At 46.5% G+C, this 20,308-nt stretch overlaps 2 protein-coding genes across 5 annotated transcripts in view; both read right to left on the minus strand.

Annotated features, from left to right (window-relative positions):
• Positions 1 to 5,505, minus strand: part of cab39l (calcium binding protein 39-like) — a 13,266-nt gene extending 7,761 nt beyond the window's left edge. The window contains exons 1-3 of one of the 2 annotated variants that reach the window (XM_062528520.1): positions 5,289 to 5,505; positions 2,579 to 2,708; positions 215 to 379 (exon numbers count right to left, since the gene is read on the minus strand). In XM_062528520.1, coding sequence (XP_062384504.1) covers positions 215 to 379; positions 2,579 to 2,680 — 267 coding nt within the window. In that variant the 5' untranslated portion in view covers positions 2,681 to 2,708; positions 5,289 to 5,505. Of the gene's footprint in view, positions 1 to 214; positions 380 to 2,578; positions 2,709 to 4,740; positions 4,996 to 5,288 lie in introns of those variants that run through there. The other variant, XM_062528521.1, reaches the window with a different exon arrangement.
• A 582-nt stretch (positions 5,506 to 6,087) lies between these two features.
• Positions 6,088 to 20,308, minus strand: part of mcf2la (mcf.2 cell line derived transforming sequence-like a) — a 66,017-nt gene continuing 51,796 nt past the window's right edge. Inside the window, exons 13-32 of one of the 3 annotated variants that reach the window (XM_062527463.1) lie at positions 19,726 to 19,885; positions 18,735 to 18,793; positions 18,390 to 18,469; positions 17,967 to 18,033; positions 17,486 to 17,601; positions 17,010 to 17,079; positions 16,660 to 16,752; positions 16,386 to 16,478; positions 16,042 to 16,167; positions 15,662 to 15,883; positions 15,003 to 15,095; positions 14,618 to 14,696; positions 14,013 to 14,085; positions 13,512 to 13,615; positions 12,382 to 12,474; positions 11,091 to 11,165; positions 9,119 to 9,228; positions 8,368 to 8,468; positions 7,862 to 7,965; positions 6,088 to 7,567 (exon numbers count right to left, since the gene is read on the minus strand). In XM_062527463.1, coding sequence (XP_062383447.1) covers positions 7,488 to 7,567; positions 7,862 to 7,965; positions 8,368 to 8,468; positions 9,119 to 9,228; positions 11,091 to 11,165; positions 12,382 to 12,474; positions 13,512 to 13,615; positions 14,013 to 14,085; positions 14,618 to 14,696; positions 15,003 to 15,095; positions 15,662 to 15,883; positions 16,042 to 16,167; positions 16,386 to 16,478; positions 16,660 to 16,752; positions 17,010 to 17,079; positions 17,486 to 17,601; positions 17,967 to 18,033; positions 18,390 to 18,469; positions 18,735 to 18,793; positions 19,726 to 19,885 — 1,998 coding nt within the window. In that variant the 3' untranslated portion in view covers positions 6,088 to 7,487. Of the gene's footprint in view, positions 7,568 to 7,861; positions 7,966 to 8,367; positions 8,469 to 9,118; positions 9,229 to 10,214; positions 10,290 to 11,090; positions 11,166 to 12,381; positions 12,475 to 13,511; positions 13,616 to 14,012; positions 14,116 to 14,617; positions 14,697 to 15,002; positions 15,096 to 15,661; positions 15,884 to 16,041; positions 16,168 to 16,385; positions 16,479 to 16,659; positions 16,753 to 17,009; positions 17,080 to 17,485; positions 17,602 to 17,966; positions 18,034 to 18,389; positions 18,470 to 18,734; positions 18,794 to 19,725; positions 19,886 to 20,308 lie in introns of all 3 variants that reach the window. The other 2 variants (XM_062527465.1, XM_062527466.1) reach the window with 2 other exon arrangements.

Raw genomic sequence — 20,308 nt, forward strand, 5'->3', positions numbered from 1 at the left:
AACCCTATGGATTAAGAATAGAATGTGACAGAAGTTCATATGGGGGTCAAGGTAGGTGACCCAATACTTTTGGCAATATAGTGTGTATATATATATATATATATATATATATATATATATACTGTATATATTTGTATATGTGGTTGTGTATATCTAGGTCTATAGGTGGTGTTTATGAATGTATATATGAATGTATATATCTGCAGGTTCTCACCTCAAAGTCGATGACCTGCAGGTTCTCCACCAGCGAGATGAGCAGGCCGCTGTTGTACAGCTCTTGGGCCAGCTGGGCCACCGTCTCCGTGTGCGGCTCTTTGTCGTTGGTGCCGTACAGGATCTCCTTCATGGCCACCAGACATTTGGACACCTCTTCTGACGCCTGCAGACACAAGGGGGAGCACAACGGCTGAATACACACCTGCCCGGTCTCCTGTTCACACACACTTGTTTGTCATAAACATACACACACACACACACAAGTTTGCCAGCCAGCGGCAGCTAGTTTTGAAGTCTATTTCACAAATATTAGCTACTGGAGAACAGGTCAAATATTTGTGATTAAACCTGCTCTTCCCCCCCAAAGACAATATAGTGCCTGGCATTATCTGTGACTAATCACGCATTCATTAAAATCAACCTCATCTACAGACGTCTCAACATATGAGTCAGATGCTGGAGCGCTGTGGTGGTTAACAGGTTTGCTGGAGCGCTGTGAAGTTAAAGCGCTGTGGTGGTTAACAGGCTTGCTGGGGTGCTGTGGTGGTTAACAGGCTTGCTGAAGCACTGTGTTGGTTAACAGGCTTGCTGAAGCACTGTGTTGGTTAACAGGTTTGCTGGAGCGCTGTGAAGCTTAAGCACTGTGGTGGATAACAGGCTTGCTGGGGTGCTGTGGTGGTTAACAGGCTTGCTGAAGCACTGTGTTGGTTAACAGGCTTGCTGGGGTGCTGTGGTGGTTAACAGGCTTGCTGGGGTGCTGTGGTGGTTAACAGGCTTGCTGGAGCGCTGTGGTGGTTAACAGGCTTGCTGGGGTGCTGTGGGGGTTAACAGGCTTGCTGGGGTGCTGTGGTGGTTAACAGGCTTGCTGAAGCACTGTGGTGGTTAACAGGCTTGCTGGGGTGCTGTGAAGCTAAAGCGCTGTGGTGGTTAACAGGCTTGCTGGGGTGCTGTGGTGGTTAACAGGCTGGCTGGAGCGCTGTGTTGTTCTGGTGTCTCTGGGCATCACTGAGGTGTGCAGTACAGGCAGTCCTGTGTGGACCTGGCGGTGGAGCTCAGAGGTGAGTGTGCTACTAAGGGCCTTAGCACAGAGGTGCAAATGAATGTCCAGCTCGGCCAAGAAGCTCCTTCTCACCCCTGTGTGACCCCAAGCTAACTCAGCGAGGACTCAGATACTCTCGCAAGGCCGGACCTCGGACATCAGACGTTGTGCCTTTCCAGTAGAGAAACGGGTCGTTTTGTCTAGCGGAAACAGGCCTTCATATAGTCTGAGCATAGACTGTGTACATAAGCCTGCATAAGGGGGCACCTTGTTCCTGTCCAGCTGCTGGGAGTATTCAAGTCTCCTTTGATTGTCAAGCTAGCAGAATTCTAAACATGTTAAGCTTCCCCTCCAAAGCACAACAAATCCCACATCACAGCCAACAAGAGCAACTCTGGTCCTACAACACAGCCCACTAGAGCAACTCTCCTCAACACAGCCCACTAGAGCAACTTTGGTACTACATCACAGCCTACTAGCGCAGCTCTGGTTCTACAACACAGCCTACTAGCACAGCTCTGGTCCTAAAACACAGCCTACTAGCACAGCTCTGGTCCCACAACACAGCCTACTAGCACAGCTCTGGTCCTACAACACAGCCCACTAGAGCCGCTCTCCTCAACACAGCCTACTAGAGTAGCTCTGGTTCTACAACACAGCCTACTAGCACAGCTCTCCTCAACACAGCCTACTAGCACAGCTCTGGTCCCACAACACAGCCTTCTAGCACAGCTCTGGTCCCACAACACAGCCCACTAGATCCGCTCTGGTCTCTCAACACAGCCTACTAGCACATCTCTCCTCAACACAGCCTACTAGCACAGCTCTGGTCCTACAACACAGCCTACTAGCACAGCTCTGGTTCAGCCAAGTTCAACCACCTCAGATTAGCTCAGATGTAGTTAGCTGATTTGCGTAGGCCAGTAGTTCTCAAACTGTGGTAGAGGTAGCACTGGTGAGCAGACCTTCTCTAGTGGCACTCTTATCAAAATATATATATAATACAAAATTCTAACCATGCAATCACTGAAGTAAAACTAGTTGTTGTCTAACTTGGACAAAAAAATAAAAATAACTAACCATGGAAAACAATATGTACAGTGAAAAATATGCAGTGAAATGGCCCTACACTGGTGTACTGTAATGCTAGACAGCATGGGGGTACTTGAAGAGCCAGTTGTGTTGGAAAGTCATTGTCAGAGTGAAAAGTTTGAGAAGCGCTGGTGTAGGCTATAGCATTCCAATACCACGGGCAGCAGTCTAATCAGTGACCGCACCCATCAACACAAACACACACATGCACGCACACACACACACACTCACCTTGTCTGTCTTCTTGTCCTGCTTCACCAGGATGCCCAGGTTGTCCTTCAGAGTTTTCACGATGTCCGTGGGACTCTTGTGGGACTTACCAAAGAGCGGCATGTCGGCAGGAGTGTCCTCTCCTCGGAGTCTGTGGAATGTAAACAAAGAAGAAAGTTGAAAGAACAACACCGCACCTGTAACACACAACACCGCTCTGTGTGCACCTGCGCTGAAGCGGCCACTGCTCAGCTTTTCAACATTCTGGTGTTGGTATGGTTGTCGCGACGATGGGACAACACATTCTTAGAGTCGCTGGCTGTGTGTGTGAGCAACTGAGATCTCCCCTTCCGCTCAGAACATGCTCAATGAGGGAACTGAAGTCAGTGGAAGTGGTGTTTCGAGGACTCGTCTCTGAGAACTCTGCCAGCACTTGGACACACACGCTATGGAGCCTCGGGAGACCGTGTCTGACGGAGGAGCTAACTTGTGACCGGTAATCCTCGGGAACGCCGCTCTCCACCGCCCCTCCCCACCCCCCCCCCCGCCTCTGTGGAAACCGTGTCACTTTGATCACTGCTCTTTGCCAGCGAGAGCTGCTGGCCATCGAGGACCCAAGCGCTTACTGGACAAACTTCGCAAATGCCCCCGCATTCACCTAGGAACTACCACGGCAACACACTCACCTGCCCCCAAATGCCCCCACATCCACCTACGAACTACCACGGCAACATAGTCATCTGCCCCCAACAAGTGACAATGGAATGTCGGCCTATATATGATATATATGAAGACTTCAAAGCAGCTGCACTATGGAGTTTTGCTCTATAACTAGTAAGCGAACTGCAAAAAAAGGCATGCGAAGACCTTACAAACGCCAACAAACAACTGGTACTAGTTGTGTTGTTTGTTGGCGTTTGTAAGGTCTTCGCATGCCTTTGTCACCGGCTGTTAAGGCTTGCTAGCATGCGTAACTGGCAACTTGTGGCGATACAGTGTGAAAGCTTTTCTTGCACTTTCTGGAGGTGGTATGACTTGATCCACAGACTACATAGGCCTAATGCTTAGCATGGTTAGCTAACAGAACTACATAGGCCTAATGCTTAGCGTGGTTAGCTAACAGGAATGGCAGGTATGTTTATCTGTGCACCACATGACATGACCATCATGACACAAATCACACTAAAACTAGATTCCTACAATAACACACCACAAAGCCACGTGTGCAAAACACTGCCACTATGTTACCTCACAATTTAGATCAGATTAAGAAAAATAATTGATGCCTAGAGGCTCAGGTCTTAGTTTTTCTTTCAAAATAGCTAGAAGTCCTTACGGGACAAAGATGCATATTCCATTCTATCTAATTTGCTCTGTCAACTTCAATATCTACTGTAAAACAACTTAAAGAGACCTGATCACTGGCCAAGATTCCATTTGCCAGAGAGTGACAAACCCATCCATATGACATCACCTGCATTGCTTATCGTTCACATCTCTTACTCACACACACGCACAGCCATGCTTCAGGTGAACCGGAGCTGAGTCAGAACTCGCAAGAGGGCGAAGGGTGAAGCAAGCAAGCATCCATCCATCCATCACCGCCTGTCACATACTACTGCCACCAGCACCAGAGACGACACACCCACACCATTCAGAACTTGCAGCGAGCCAACACTCGGGCACTTTATGAGCCAAACAAAACGAACTAGCCTTGACAAGTACCGATGGCACATGAAACCAATACAGACTGATGTAATTCGTTCGTTTTTTACAATCATATACAAGGGACAGCAGCACGGGCCGCGACTATTGAAAGTGGGGCTAAAGTAGGCTATCCGTAATAGCATTTAGTTGCATCTAAGCAAATAACCTAGCACTACACCACAGTGAGTTACTTTAATGGCCTATCTGATCGTGGTTAAACGCAACATATATAATAGCATTGTGACTTTAAACAGCACATTCACCAGCACTATCACGGAGATTAAACCAGGAAATATCAGCACTATGCGGTATCAAACTAATGTCTGATCGAAGCTTGATTTTTGATCAAGGTCAGACTCAAGACCATTGGAATTTCTCCCCATGGCACAGAGCTTTTTCAGAGATTACTATGGCTCGATAGCGCATTAACGTTACCGAGTACGACCATGGATGTTGCTAGCCTTCGAGCTAATCACCTGTTTATAACAAGGCCTCTGCTCTGTTCGCCCAACTCCACGCAAAGCAACACAAACAATGCGGACAAAAGACTGAGCTAGCGAGCTAGCTAACATGGGAAGAGCATGACACAGGGCGGTACTTGCATTTCACTGCTCGAACAAAAAAAGATCACAATTAGACCTAGCTTGCTAGCTTGCCAGCTAGTTAACGACGAATTAAGCGTCAATCCGTCGCCCATGTAGCAGTAGCAACACAGCCGACACGGACGGGACAGACAGACACCCCGCCTGAGTTCAGGGCAGCTAGCTAGCTACAATTTAGCTTTGCTAAAATAACCGAATTGACGTCTGACATGCGCGAATCGAACATTTATTGTGCGACAATAAAGAGACTGTCAAAAAGAGATTGGCTTCGTTTTGTTAGCCAACTAGCTAGCATATTTGTGTCCACTCGATCCAAGTTTGAAACAATGTCAAGGACACCATTAGCTACTTTAATGAACCAAGAGTCGATTTGGTCCGTCAAGTTTTGATCCCCAAAATGTCAATCAAAGCTTGATACTTACAGTGCAAATGTATATTTTGTGTCTTTTTCGCTCGGATATCTTGCCTGGTGCCCTGTCTCAATGTAACCGAGCTCCTTTTTCTGGTCACGCCAGCGGTGTGTACACTGGGCTAAACGTCAGAGGAATGTGTGTATGCGCGAATTAAACAGTGCGGAATCTTTTAAGAAGGCAGTACAGAATTTCTCTCGCAGTGAGTCAGGGCTCTGTCAAGAGGAGGGATCGGGCCTCCAACATGATGGTCTGAAGCAGAAATGTGTTCTGCCGCTCATTGGTGCCTTCTGCAATGGGGCGGTGCAACAGAGTGCCCGGATAAGACATTTTATGGCCGATCACAGCCAAGCTGCTATCAAGGGGATCGTGGTTGGCACTTGGCAGACGCACCAGCGTGAAACTACTCGCCTACCTCTATGTGACGCAGGTCGAATGGACATTGATTGTTGACACTTTGAAACAGATTTAGATGACTGGTATATTGCTGATGAAGGAATTAAAAATAGTTGCATAGGTTGTGCCAACAATATTTAGTCAAGTCAAGTCAGGTTTATTTATAAAGCACTTTGGAACATTGGAGTCAACATGTAGGCCTATAGGCTATACATGTATATCTAAGAGTAATAGCATTTGTTATACTGTTTTATTAAACATTAATGTTCTAGCCTAGACAAAGTAGTTGGCTAGTCATACTTCTACTTTTCGAACTGGCTCATGTGTCCAGCAGTAAAACTACACAGTAACATGACAACACATGGGTATACAAGAAAATAGCCTACACAGACCAAAACAGACTTCAATGTTAGTATAATTTTTCTGTGGACTTTATTCAAGCTTAATTTCTCTTCATACATCTCAACGTCTTAAATACATATTTACACATATACATAAACATGTATGCATCATTCAAACCAGCAGAAGCAGTTGAACTGCCACTGGAGAACAGACGTGCGCCAATGTGCTGCATCAATTGTGGTACACAGTAACACAATACCTCTTGGTGGAAAAACCCAGTAAAATAAAAATGTTTGATGTATAAACTAAATGTTTTCTAAATTACTTAGACAGCCTTTGTTCAGATTCAGCGCTAAGGGCCCGGTTCTGGGTGACGAGGATTCAGATAACCTGCTGGTTGTATTTTAAAAACATTTCCTACATTTAAAATATTCAGATTGTTGCTGCATGCTTAGATTGTTTCAAAAGTATTTTTTAAAATAATGCTTGTGGATTTAAATCTCTTCCGATGATGAGATTTCTGGAAAAATAATCTGTAGGCAGATTACAAATTTGTGTGAAGGCATGGAAAATGGGATATACATTACAATGTAGAAACTCTACAAATAAAGACAATGATTCATGAGAACATAACCATTGTGATCTGAATATACAATATATATTTATATATTTATAATGTTTTCATGGGAAAATGAGGTAAAATTCAAAATATCTGTACAAATGTTATTCTTATTGCAGTAAATAATTTAACCTTTACACATTTCCATCATTAATACGTACAAGAAACAGAGACTGCTCACAGTATTTTCAATAAGAGACTGAACATGACGCCACAGTCTTCGCAGTGTTCCAACACACAGAACTGTCTCCACATATTACATTGGCAAAAGAGCTCTAGTTTTGTGAACGAAAGTTTCACTCAGGACTGAACAACAAGTGAAAGACGCCAGGCCTCAGATGGGACACATAGTTGGTGATCTCTTCTCGTCTGTGCTCTGGGTACACAGTGCAGAGTGGACAAAATGAAGAGTTAATTCTACACTCGTTGTCATAGTAACACTTACGGACTCTCGGATTCCTTCCCGACTAGAGAACATCTAAGTGTGTGCACCTTTCTGTTCCCAAGACGGAAAGAAATGAAAATACATTTTATTCAGAGTACAGGGGAAACACAAATGGACCAGTGAAACCAGCATTTGGAAAGAATACTTTCAGGAAGAGCTGTCTCTTGTGATGAACGCGAGGCCGTTCTCTCTCTCTTTCTCTCTTTCTCTCTCTCAAAGAGTCCAGGAGAGGGGGAGTTGTGAACTCAAGAGTGATCCAGTCACACCAAGAGCAGCTGAGGATGACCCACTGCACCAGGAAATGATATTCTCAACTCCACTACGGCGGAGAGCTCAGCAGTCACAGCAGAGAAATGCATACATAAGAGCGGCCAGAGGAGGGCGCTGCAGCGCCGGCTCCCACCAGGCCTCAGGGCTTGATGTCGGAGAAGCTTGTGTAGGTCTCACTGCAGCTGGAGGATGTACTCAGATTCCCCGAACCACTTCCCTCTGCAGCAGAACAAACAGCACAATACGTTATGCATACACACACACACACACACACACACACACACACACACACACACACACAAATACAAGCATGTATCAGAGCATAGTACACACACACACAAAAGTCCCAGACACACACAAATACAAGCATGTATCCTAGCACAACGCGCACGCGCGCACACACACACACACACACACACACACACACACACACACACACACACATACACACACACACACACACACACACACAGATAGAAAATAACACACATCCTTATATAATCAGCCCCATACCTGAGCTTGTGAGAGACTGTGAGGACTTTGACTCTCCTATTAAGGTAAGGAGGTTAGCAGCCGGTACCCAGCCTTCTTTGTTGGACTTGAGGTTTTTGACAAACCTGGAGTGCACAAAAACACTGCATCAACATCAACTATAGAGGCGTATAGCAGAGGGGCAACTGCATTCAACATAGATACACAGACCTCTGATCTAGTCTTATTATTATTATCTGAAACATTGGGAACCACTAAGCTGTCAGTAGGAATTGGTAATGTTTGAAATGGAAATGTTAATGCAGAACATTAACAGAACAGTATCAGATTGAAATATAATACTTGTGTATCTAGGAGTTAATTAATGAATGCTCAACTATGCAACAATGATAACAATAAAAACAACAATAATGACTAACATTATCAATCAAAACTGATATATCGGTTCCACAGCCTTTCATGACCAATTCTAAAGATTTTGTGCCATTTTGATTTCGATTCTAAATGTGGATATTGAGCAGCCTCACCACTGTCCATCGTCCCCCTCCTTCACCAGCTGGACCATGTCGCCACTCTTCACACACACGTCCTTCTCATAGTCGCCCACCACCACGTACCTGCCTGGGGCCTGGAGAACACACACACACACACACACACACACACACACACACACACACACACACACACACACACACACACACACACACACACACACACACACACACACACACACACACACACACACACACACACACGAAGAAATGATATCAGCACTGATGCTTTGTAAGGCTCCTCGTGAATCATTTCCTCGGATTTCTTTTGAAATTTCTCGAGCACGAACTAAAGTATCGTGTGAGACTTTTGAATGTGCTTAGGATCTTGCTCACAAAACTGGCTAATAGACTTTACATTGGTGTATTAAACTCATTGGTGCATTGAACTAGCATTGGTATTAAACTAGCGTTGATGTATTGAACTAGCATTGGTATATTAAACTAGCATTGGTGTATTGAACTAGCATTGGTATATAAACTAGGTATTAAACTAGCTTTAGTATATTAAACTAGCATTGGTATATTAATCTATGGTATTAAACTAGCATTGGTATAGTAAACTGGCATTGATATATTAAATTAACATTGGTGTATTAAACTGGCATTGGTATATTAAACTAGCATTGGTATATTGAACTAGCATTGGTATATTAAACTAGCTTTAGTTCAGTTTTAAATGAGGGCCCCTGGTCTGTGTGCAGCAGTGACTGCACCGGCTGCTCACCAGTTTCTTGGCCCCCTCATCCTCGGGGTCAGAGTTCAAGGGGTCCTCAGCACTTGAGTACCCATCATGCTCTTCTGAAGCGTCCATGGAGAGGGACGCCTTTGTCCAGCCTGGAGACGTAGGGGGGGAGGAGAGGAGAAAAGAGTGTGAGTTAGGGATGCCTACTCTTTTACAAACATCTAGAAACCAAGTAAGAAATCAGAACATCAGGTTGTAGAAAGCAGAAATCTTGTAGAACAGTGCAATTTTAGTGCACAGGGGCTGCTTAGTGTAATGCAGTGCCCCGTTTAAAACACTACTATCTTTAAAGTGAGGGGCAAAATCTGGTTCTCCAATATGGTAAGGAGTAGAGGGAGAAGATGCTATTTAAACAGTAAAAGGGTGATCAAAATCAAAGGAGGGCAGTCCGGGTACGGTGATTAAAAATCAAATAATGATCACTAATGAAAATAATTATGAGAGGAATGTGTGATTGTTTGTGGGATTGTGATGGTTTACGTGATTGAAAGAGGCATATCTGAGACCCCAAAGCTGTGGCCACAGTAGCTGGTGGGTTTGGTTTATACGGTCAGCCACAGTGGCCACACACAGCAAGTCAACGATGAGCCAACCAAGACCAAGACCAAGCAAACCCATGCAGTGCAGCAGGAGCAGGAGTAGGACCAGGCTTTTGGAAGTACCTCTGCTCTGCTCGTTAAAAAGTTAGACCACTTGCTGTGACATTTTGGGGTATGTGCCATACACGCACGCACACACACTCACACACACGTTTCGCACCACACAAACACACACACACACACCAGCTCCAGCTATTATTACTCTTTCATACCTGAAAAAAGAAAAACACAGTGGTGGGTGTGTCTACGGTACAACAGCACACTTCACAGCAACAACCACACACACACACACACGGGGGGGTGGTGCACGTTCTATTCGTTTCTCCTGCTTGGCGTCTACGTGCGTGTGTGTGTGTGTGTGTGTGTGTGTGTGTGTGTGTGTGTGTGTGTGTTGGGAGGGGGGGTTAAAGTGCAGGCAGGGGTTTAGGTGCAGAGCACAGCAGTCCAGTAGAGTTCACCCAGAGCAGGCAGGGGTTTACCTCGCCGCTTGGCCTGCAGCAGGCTGGACGTGCTCAGCCAACGCACTCGGCTCAGGCCTATGGGAGGACCTGCGTCTGATAGAAGAGCAGCCGTCACACACACACACACACACACACACACACACACACACACACGGAACCGCACCAAGGCCCTTTCCCAAACTTGCTCCAACAAAGGGAACAAGTCTCAGTCAGTCTCACTCACTCACTCACTCACTCAGTCTAACTGAATCACTCACTCATTCATTCACTCTAACTGAATCACACTCACTCACTCACTAAGGTCATACACTCACTCACTCATTCACTCACTCATCCACTCACTCTCACTCACTAACTCAGTCATTCACTCAGCCTAACTCACTCACACACTGACTCACTAAAAAGTGTTATTTACTCTCGCTCACTCAGACTAACTCAGGAACACTCACTCTTATTCACACACTCCGTTTCACCCGCTCACGCACACTTTCAACCCCCAACCCCAACCTCTGAACTGGCCAACACGTCTATGGCAACGGACATGAGGAACCAAATGAGTTAATGGACTCAATGGACTCATGAAATCTGTTGAAGAAATGGCAGCAGCAAAGGGCATGTGGCAATACATCATCTTCTGAATGAACTCAATTTTGACTGACATGAATGATGATACTCAATGTCTGCATACAACATTTGACCCCCTATAATGATCAAATTTGCATGATTGAATTCAACATAATAAGCAGAGAAAATGCAATGCAGATTTAGGAGCTGTGGGCAATAGCTTGACCTCTCTCTCCTATGGGGGGGGGGGGGGGGCAGAGAGGCCACTGGAGGAGTGTGGGGGGGGGGGGGGGGGGGGGCAGGAAAGGGAAGCGTTAAAGGGAGGTATACCTCTAAAGCCAAATGGAGTTGGGTCACTCTTAATCTCATGCCGTTTGGTTTTGTGGTCGGGACTAGGGGGAGATCCTGGCAGGAGAGCAATGGACAGGAGAGTGAGAGAGAGAGAGAGAGAGAGAGAGAAAGAGAGAGAGAGAGAGAGAAAGAGAGAGGTAGAGAGGAGAGAGGAAAGATAATCAGAACAGGGACAGAGAGAAAGTTACCAAAGAGTGAAACCCAGAGGGATAGAAGAGAGATGAGAACATGAAAGTGTGAGGAGAGAGTAGGTAGAGTTAGAGAGTCACTACTGATGCACCAGACAGGCTAGAGGTGCGATTACCTACAGTATCTTAGAGAGTCACTACTGATGCACCAGTCAGGCTAGACGTGCGATTACCTATCTTAGAGAGTCACTACTGATGCACTATGGGGCCACAGGGGTACTGTACGGGGCTCTATTGCCACCACAGGGGTACTGTACAGGGCTCTATTGCCTCCACAGGGGTACTGTACGGGGCTCTATTGCCCCCACTACTGTACGGGGCTCTATTGCCACCACAGGGGTACTGTACGCGGCTCTATTGCCACCACAGGGGTACTGTACGGGGCTCTATTGCCACCACAGGGGTACTGTACGGGGCTCTATTGCCACCACAGGGGTACTGTACGGGGCTCTATTGCCACCACAGGGGTACTGTACGGGGCTCTATTGCCCCCACTACTGTACGGGGCTCTATTGCCACCACAGGGGTACTGTACGCGGCTCTATTGCCACCACAGGGGTACTGTACGCGGCTCTATTGCCACCACAGGGGTACTGTACGGGGCTCTATTGCCACCACAGGGGTACTGTACGGGGCTCTATTGCCTCCACAGGGGTACTGTACGGGGCTCTATTGCCCCCACAGGGGTACTGTGCGGGGCTCTACTCTTCAGTACCTGGTGGGCAGAGGATGGCCATGGGGAGGGTCTGACTTCTGCCCTCTTGTGGAGACTGTGGGTCTGCGTCAGGAGGCATACCATAGTGCACTTAAGCATCACTACATGTATTTATACATATTTGTAAATAAAATTAAAAAATATATATAAGTTGAAATCTTTAGCAGTTGAACTGCAGCTGGTGCTCATGTGAAAGAAATTAAAAAAAGGAGACCAAGTAGATTCTGTCTACGACAGGTTTAGGACCCGGTCGATCTCCCCGCAAATCACTGAGCCTATCTAATGTTGCCATGAACCAAAATTCTAAATACTTCAATGTCAACTTCCTGTAATATGTGTATGGATAGATGAAGAGGTGCAGTTCTACCTTTCTGGCTCTTGAGGTTGCTGAATCCCTGCAGCGTAAAGCGCTTTTTAGCGGCCGCCGCCCGGTCACTAGTGGGACTGGTGACCGTCTCCTCTACAGCCGCGACCACAGCAGGAGGAGGAAGACGAGGAGGAAGACGAGGAGGAGGAGGAGGAGGAAGGACAGAGCAGCAGGCAGAAGGGGAAGAGAAGGAAAGGAAGACAAAGTGCGTCAAAATAAAAGCAGGCAAGAGGAAGGAGGCACAAGAGAATAACCATTTCAGATGTCAGGAGGAAGGAGCAGAGAAAGGAGGCAGAACACCAGAACAGACACAGGACAGAGATACAGGACAGAGATACAGGACAGAGATACAGGACAGAGATACAGGACAGTGAGACAGGACAGAGATACAGGACAGAGATACAGGACAGTGAGACAGGACAGAGATACAGGACAGAGATACAGGACAGTGAGACAGGACAGTGAGACAGTGAGACAGGACAGAGATACAGGACAGTGAGACAGGACAGAGATACAGGACAGTGAGACAGGACAGAGATACAGGACAGTGCAACAGGACAGAGATACAGGACAGAGATACAGGACAGAGATACAGGACAGAGATACAGGACAGTGCAACAGGACAGAGATACAGGACAGAGATACAGGACAGTGCAACAGGACAGAGATACAGGACAGAGATACAGGACAGTGAGACAGGACAGAGACACAGGATAGTGAGACAGGACAGAGATACAGGACAGAGATACAGGACAGAGACACAGGATAGTGAGACAGGACAGAGATACAGGACAGGAGTCTGAAGGGACACCAGAGGGGCATGCCTGGATATTCTTACAGGGCTGTCAGAGAAAACTACACTTCCCAGAACAGGGCCGTCAGAGAAAACTACATTTCCCAGAACAGTTTTGAAAAAGCAGAAGCTAACAGCACTTTGCTCTCGTGCCACACCTGTATGGCCTTTCCTCACTTCCTGGAAACACCTGTGTGCTTTATGTGTTCATCATTTGCTTCATATGACTTTTATTGGTGGATGACTGTTTTGAAGGTTGTAAAATGCAGGTTAATCATTCAGAAGGCTATTTTTAGAGCCCTCTGGTAGCAAAGTTCTCAGTGGTGACAGTGCTCACCTTTAGCCTTGTCCGTGGCCTTCGGGGAACCAGATTCAGCCACACCAGACTCCGCCTTCTTCTCCTCACCTCTCTTGAAGCTCTTCTGACTGCTCCTGAAAGGGCTGTAAAGAAATAATAATGAAATACAAACTCAATCAAAATCAAATCAAAAAGATAAAAATAAATAATCAATTAATCAATTAGAAGAAAGAACTGATTTCTTAAGCCCAATTCACACCAAAGATTCCCGACGCAACGAGACGAAAGTTTCAGCGGTGTGAATTAGAAGTTGCACGTAGTTGCAAGCCGTCGCAGCGCATTCAACATATTTAATCGCAGTTGCAAGGTTTTAGAACGTTGTGGCTCGTCTCATCTCGTCTCGTCTCGTCGGGAATCTTTGGTCTGAACCCTACTTTAGAGATTGTAAGGACGGCTGCAACCAAAATGGTTGGTGGAAAGCAGTTCTTGTTCCTGACTGGAGAGCAGTCTGGAGCTGGAGGTTGGAACAGAAGCACAAACCTCAGACTGATAGATCCGTTGCTGACGGCAGGCGATGGAGTCGCTGGCTCTGAGGGCTTCTGCTGTCTCGCATCTGACGCAGCGAGGGAACGGAGAGATAGGCCTATGTCAGATTTTTAAAACCATTCACATCCGATCAAGTTTCAGGGAAAAACAAGCCAGTGCCTTATCAGCACTTAAAAGGTACACAATAAAGTGTCATGTGTTATGATGATCTGGCAAGCCAGACCAACCCATATCACTCTAACCTACTCTGCCCTTTATGATTATGCTTACGTTTACTTATCCAAAGTGACTTACAACATAGAATAACTACAAACATTACATTTGCGCTAAAATAACATTGTAAAGTAAAATTATGTTGTAATAAATACATTTAAATTAAAATCATGAAAATAAACTCGTAATAACACTAGTAATGACAATAACAGTAGACAAATATAAACATCTACAAACTAAGACTTACATTTACTAACTAACTCTGTAATTTATGTATTTATTTATCATTTAATTCATTCAGTTCATACCAAAGCTTTTTACTCATCAAAACATGGAACCCATAATGTTATAGTACCACCCACCCACCCACACAAACACACACACACCTCTGCAGGCTCTCAGCTGCTCTGTTAGAACTTTTCGGATCTCGTTCACCCAGGTTGTTTTGATGTCTGCCGTTGCAGCCTGAAGATGAAAGGACACAGAGTGTCAGTCAGGATGTTCACACATGTGCCCACACACTCCTCTCCCAGGACAGAGGAGAGAGAGAGGAGAGGAAAGGAGAGGAGAGGAGAGGAGAGGAGAGGAGAGGAGAGGTAGAGAGAGGAGAGGAGAGGAGAGGAGAGGTAGAGAGAGGGAAGAGAGGAGAGGAAGAGAGAGGAGAGGAGAGGAGAGGAGAGAAGAGGAGAGGAGAGGTAGAGAGAGAAGAGAGGGGGTGGCACACTGCCAGTGAGCTGGGTTCACAGCGTGCCATCTCTCTAGGCTGCCCACCTGCACGATGTAGACCTCCTCTCGGGAGTTGCACCAGATCTCAAACTTCTTGTTGTCTCCTTTGGCGTTCTCTGTGATCCCCACCGCACTCATCTGTTCGAGGAAAAATCAAATAAAAAATCAGATCGTTATTGTTCTGGATAGAGAAAGGAAGAGCACAGCACACTGTTGAGTTACTCTTGATCAACACTTCCCCATCTATGCTCTGGCCATACAACTGTATTCAGAACTTTCACACACTCACTCACTCACACGCTCACACACACAAATACACACACACTCACTCACTCACTCACTCACTCACACGCTCACACACACAAATACACACACACGCACACAGTCCAGATAATTTGGCTACAACAGTATGGTGATCATGCTAAGCCCAGACGGCGAGAGCGTGCTTACGTTGAGCGAGTGCTTGAAGCTGTAGGAGGGGGCCTTCTCGTAGCACACACACACACACACACACACACACACACACTGGCTACAACAGTATGGTGATCATGCTAAGCCCAGACGGCGAGAGCGTGCTTACGTTGAGCAAGTGCTTGAAGCTGTAGGAGGGGGCCTTCTCGTAGCGCACACACACACACACACACACACACTGGCTACAACAGTATGGTGATCATGCTAAGCCCAGACGGCGAGAGCGTGCTTACGTTGAGCGAGTGCTTGAAGCTGTAGGAGGGGGCCTTCTCGTAGCCCTCGCCGTTCTCCTCGCGCCGCTTGCAGAAGAGCAGGGCCTTCTCGTGCAGGAACAGGTGCCGCTGCATGGGCTTGAAGCGCGCCAGGTCCTTGACCTTGGCGTGACCCTTCTTGTGCTCCGTCCACACGCTGAACGAGCCCTGCATCATCAGCTTGCCCAGGTCACTCAGGTTGCCCTGCGGAGGTCAAAGGTCAAAGGTCAAAGGTCAGTTATGTTAGACACGTTCATGAGCCAGTGAAACGGACGCTATTTCCATACATTAGCGCATTTCTATGACCGCAAACACTTGCGACGCTGAATAACACTGTAACATGCTGATGAGTGACCACTCGCCTCGTAACCGGTGATGGCGATGAGGTGCATGGAGTCGTTGACGGCCTTCAGGATGCCCAGGATGGAGGACAGCGCCTCCTGCAGGTCCTCAGAGCCCTCGCAGCCTTTACTGTACTTCAGCATCTCCTGCAGGAAGAGCACATAGAGGGGAGATCCAGTCAACTCTGATACTCTCAACAGCTACAAGGCAACAAGGGACAACTGCTACAATTAAAACAACTGCTATGCGCGGTTAATTTTGATGATGTTGGTAAAATAATCATATCACTGTACACCTATTATAGTGCATGTCTCTGTGTGTGTGTGTGTGTGTGTGTGTGTGTGTGTAAGAAATGGGGGGAGACCTTAAGTAAGAGCTGGTATTTGGTGATCCTCTGTACTGGCTTCAGCAGATACGAGTCCAAGCCCAGCTTGTGCTCCAGCTTCTTTTGGCACTCCTACAGGCGCAGCACCAAACAAACACACACACAAACAAACAAACACACAAACAAACACACAAACAAATGAAACACAAGTAGAGCACCATGTGAGAATCTCCTCCAGTCCTTCAGAGATGTTTGAACAAAGCTAAGCATACGTAACTGAATTCTTCCTCTCTATCCTGTGTTAAGCGTTTACCTGGAAGAAGTTGCAGTCGGAGCACTGCCTCCACAGGCTCTCAGAGCGCGGCTTGTTCTGGCAGTACTTCTCATAGATCTGCAAATCCGCCATCTGACACACAACACAGAGGCAGAGCAAAAGGTGAATCAACAATACTGGGAAGAACATAAGACAACAGGACATCAGAGGACTGGTAAAGACTTGGGTGTGATCTTAAACTTGGTTAAGACTTCGGTCTGATCTTAAACTTGGTAAAGACTTGGCTCTGATCTTAAACTTGGTAAAGACTTGGCTCTGATCTTAAACTTGGTAAAGACTTGGTTCTGATCTTAAACTTGGTAAAGACTTGGGTCTGATGGTAAACTCACTCTCTCCAGGAAGCAACGACCCACAAGTTCAGGGCAGTCTGTGTACGCCTCCAACTCTCGAAGGAACGTCCTGCATGAACACAATAAATCTCAGTAAACACTAAATACCTTCACATGCAGTGATCTCTCACACATACTCCTTGTCATACTCCATCATGAAATAATATTATATACATTATTTGAAAAGCTCTTGAGTGTAAACGAGTATAAACACAAGGTAAACGAGAATAAATATTAGGTAAACGCTCATAGATCATACAAATATACACGTTAGGTGAACGCTCACAGATCATACGAGTATAAACGTTAGGTAAACGAGTATAAACGCTAGTTAAACGCTCATAGATCATACGAATATAAACGTTAGGTAAACGAGTATAAAAGCTAGTTAAACGCTCATAGATCATACAAATATAAACGTTAGGTAAACGCTCTACAATCTCTACGGGCTATTGGGTTTTTGTGGGGGAGCATACCGTTTGTGGAATTGGTAGATCTCGGGCATGTTGCCGAACAGGATGTCCTTCTTGTTGACCAGGGTGTTGGGCATCAGGTGAGCCATGGCTGGGCTGTCCATCTCCGCAGCATAGCCCTGGAGCAGAGGGGAGACCACAGGGTTGTTCGGTTAAAGCCTTAACTTCAGCACCAGTTAATGAAAACGTGGTTACATACACAACGTTCAAGAGGCCTTCTGGAATTTTTTTTAGAATTTGAGTAAGATAAGGTCTGGTTTCATAGCGCGAAAAAATGTGTTAGACCTGTGATCTAAACACAAGTGGTCAGCAAAGTCTTTGGCACCTTTGATACATGTGCACATGTGGTGTGGCTATTGGCCAGGGTGTGGTGTGGCTATTGGCCAGGGTGTGGTGTGGTGTGGTGTGCTGTGGCTATTGGCCAGGGTGTGGTGTGTGGTGTGGTGTGGGTGTGGCTATTGGCTAGGATCTGCTGATCTTTCACCTGGAGGACACACAGCAGCTCCTCCACGTATGCCCTCTCTGTCTCCAGTAGCTCGTTCATCACATGCCTGTACACACACACACACACACACAAAACCTTTTACAATTCTGTTTTGTTATATCATATGTAATATAACAAATATTTGATAAGTTATAAATGGAAATGTAAATACAACTCCTCCTGATAAATGTAAATAATAAAATTAGAATTACATATCACAAAAATATGAATGATTTGAATCATGGCACGAGTGGTGTTGCTAGGAGATATGGGCATGGCTGTGATTGGGCCCTCGGCATAAGGCTGGAGGCCTGACTGTTGCATTTAAATATATATATATATATATATATATATATATTTATATATATATATTAAATATATATATATTATATTTCTGTATGGCCACTAACAGGCCCAGCTCACCTCCTGAGCACAGCCAGGTTCTCCTCCTCCTCAGACAGAGACGGGGGTCTGCTGTTGGTCCCATTGGGCAGGCTGGGGTCCTGGAGGACAGAGGAAGAGGCCAGTTAGCCGCACGATAACGATAACTCACTCCAACTAGTCAGTTAGTTGTACAATAACGATAACTCACTCCAACAAGCCAGTCAGCCGCACGATAACGATAACTCACTCCAACTAGTCAGTCAGCCGCACAATAGCGATAACTCACTCCAACTAGTCAGTCAGCCGCACAATAACAATAACTCACTCAAACTAGCCACATCTGCACTGATGTTGGCACAGATGTTACGCGCTGAACACACTCACCTTCTTACAGCCACTCAGGATTTCTCCATCAGAGCTGTTCTTCTCCTGGCTTCTGTGAGCTGCAGGAACAAACACACACAGAGTAACTTAAACACATATCACTGTTAAACTAGTATAAATATATAAACACATAACACATCCCTCTATGACACTGCACAATGTGAAAGATAGCTAGGTTATCATCTGAGATGGAATGAATTACATGCATCTCCACACATGTCTATTATTCACATCTCCACCAGATGGCAGTGTAGCACAGCATGATACACAGTTATGTATGCGGCGCAGTCTTTTGTGATCATCCAGGGGGCTCAAGGGCTGCAGATGCACGTGAGCTATGACATTGCAGTGGACTGTGTTGGTATGGAAGGTGTGGAGGATGTGCGAGTATGTGTGTGGGTCTGTGTGTGCTTTAGGATGCAGAAGGGCGAGTGGTATACAATATGCTAAGGCTATCTGCTGGACACTTTAAAGGATTCATCACTAGGGGCTCCAGTATGCTAATTTTTGAAGGTGCCTGTTTGAAATGCTGTGCAAGGCCGTTTTCTGCCCACAAAGGTTGCTTTGTTAGTGATGTTGTGAGTAAACAGGCTTGGTTATCAATTGGGCACTGTGGGAAATCCCAGACCTATTTAACATCTCTCCCGTGTAGGACATTTGAAAAATAACGAGTGGTCGGAATACTGTATGTGAGTCCATGTGTGTTTTAGGACACGTAAAGACTAGTGCTATAATATGTGTCAGGGGAATCTTTAACAGATTTATGACTCGAGGGTGAAGTATTGTGTTGTTCCTGGGGGTGGTCAGTGTGGTCCTTCACCTGGGGAGGACGCGGGGGACTTGGGGAAGGGCTCACCTGGGGAGGACGCGGGGAACTTGGGGAAGGGCTCACCTGGGGAGGACTTGGGGAAGGCCTCACCTGGAGAGGAGACGGGGGACTTGGGGAAGGGCTCACCTGGAGAAGAGACGGGGGACTTGGGGAAGGGCTCACCTGGAGAAGAGACGGGGGACTTGGGGAAGGCCTCGGGCCGCGGGGCCACGGGCTGGACGGGGCGCGTCTGCTTGGCGGCCAGCTTCTTCAGGCTGACCCGCCGCTTATCGAACATCTCCTGCATGGACACCTGCTTCTGCAGGACCTTCTCCACCTGCTCCTGCTCACACACACACGCATGACCACACACGCACACACACACACACACAAACAGATACGCATGCGCACACACACACACGCATATACATATGCACACACACATACGCATACACACAGACACAAAGAAACAAACATACACAGAGATTAATACACATTTAAGTAGATATGCGCACACACAAACGCAAATGAAAACACACACGCACACACACGCCACGACACACACACACGCACATGCACACACACACGCCACAACATGCACATGTGTACCCTCATCATTACGCAGCAGCCGCACAGCTGACTGAGCTCATTAATTAGTGTTCCACATGAGCTGTTTAGTGTAGATCAGGTGAACATGAGCTCCATGAGGACCGGGGCATCTCAAGGGCATCTCAAGGGCACGCCCATCACCGCTACGCTCCGCACC

This window comes from Sardina pilchardus, chromosome 23 (assembly GCF_963854185.1).
Source record: "Sardina pilchardus chromosome 23, fSarPil1.1, whole genome shotgun sequence".
In the NCBI taxonomy this organism is placed as follows: domain Eukaryota; kingdom Metazoa; phylum Chordata; class Actinopteri; order Clupeiformes; family Clupeidae; genus Sardina; species Sardina pilchardus.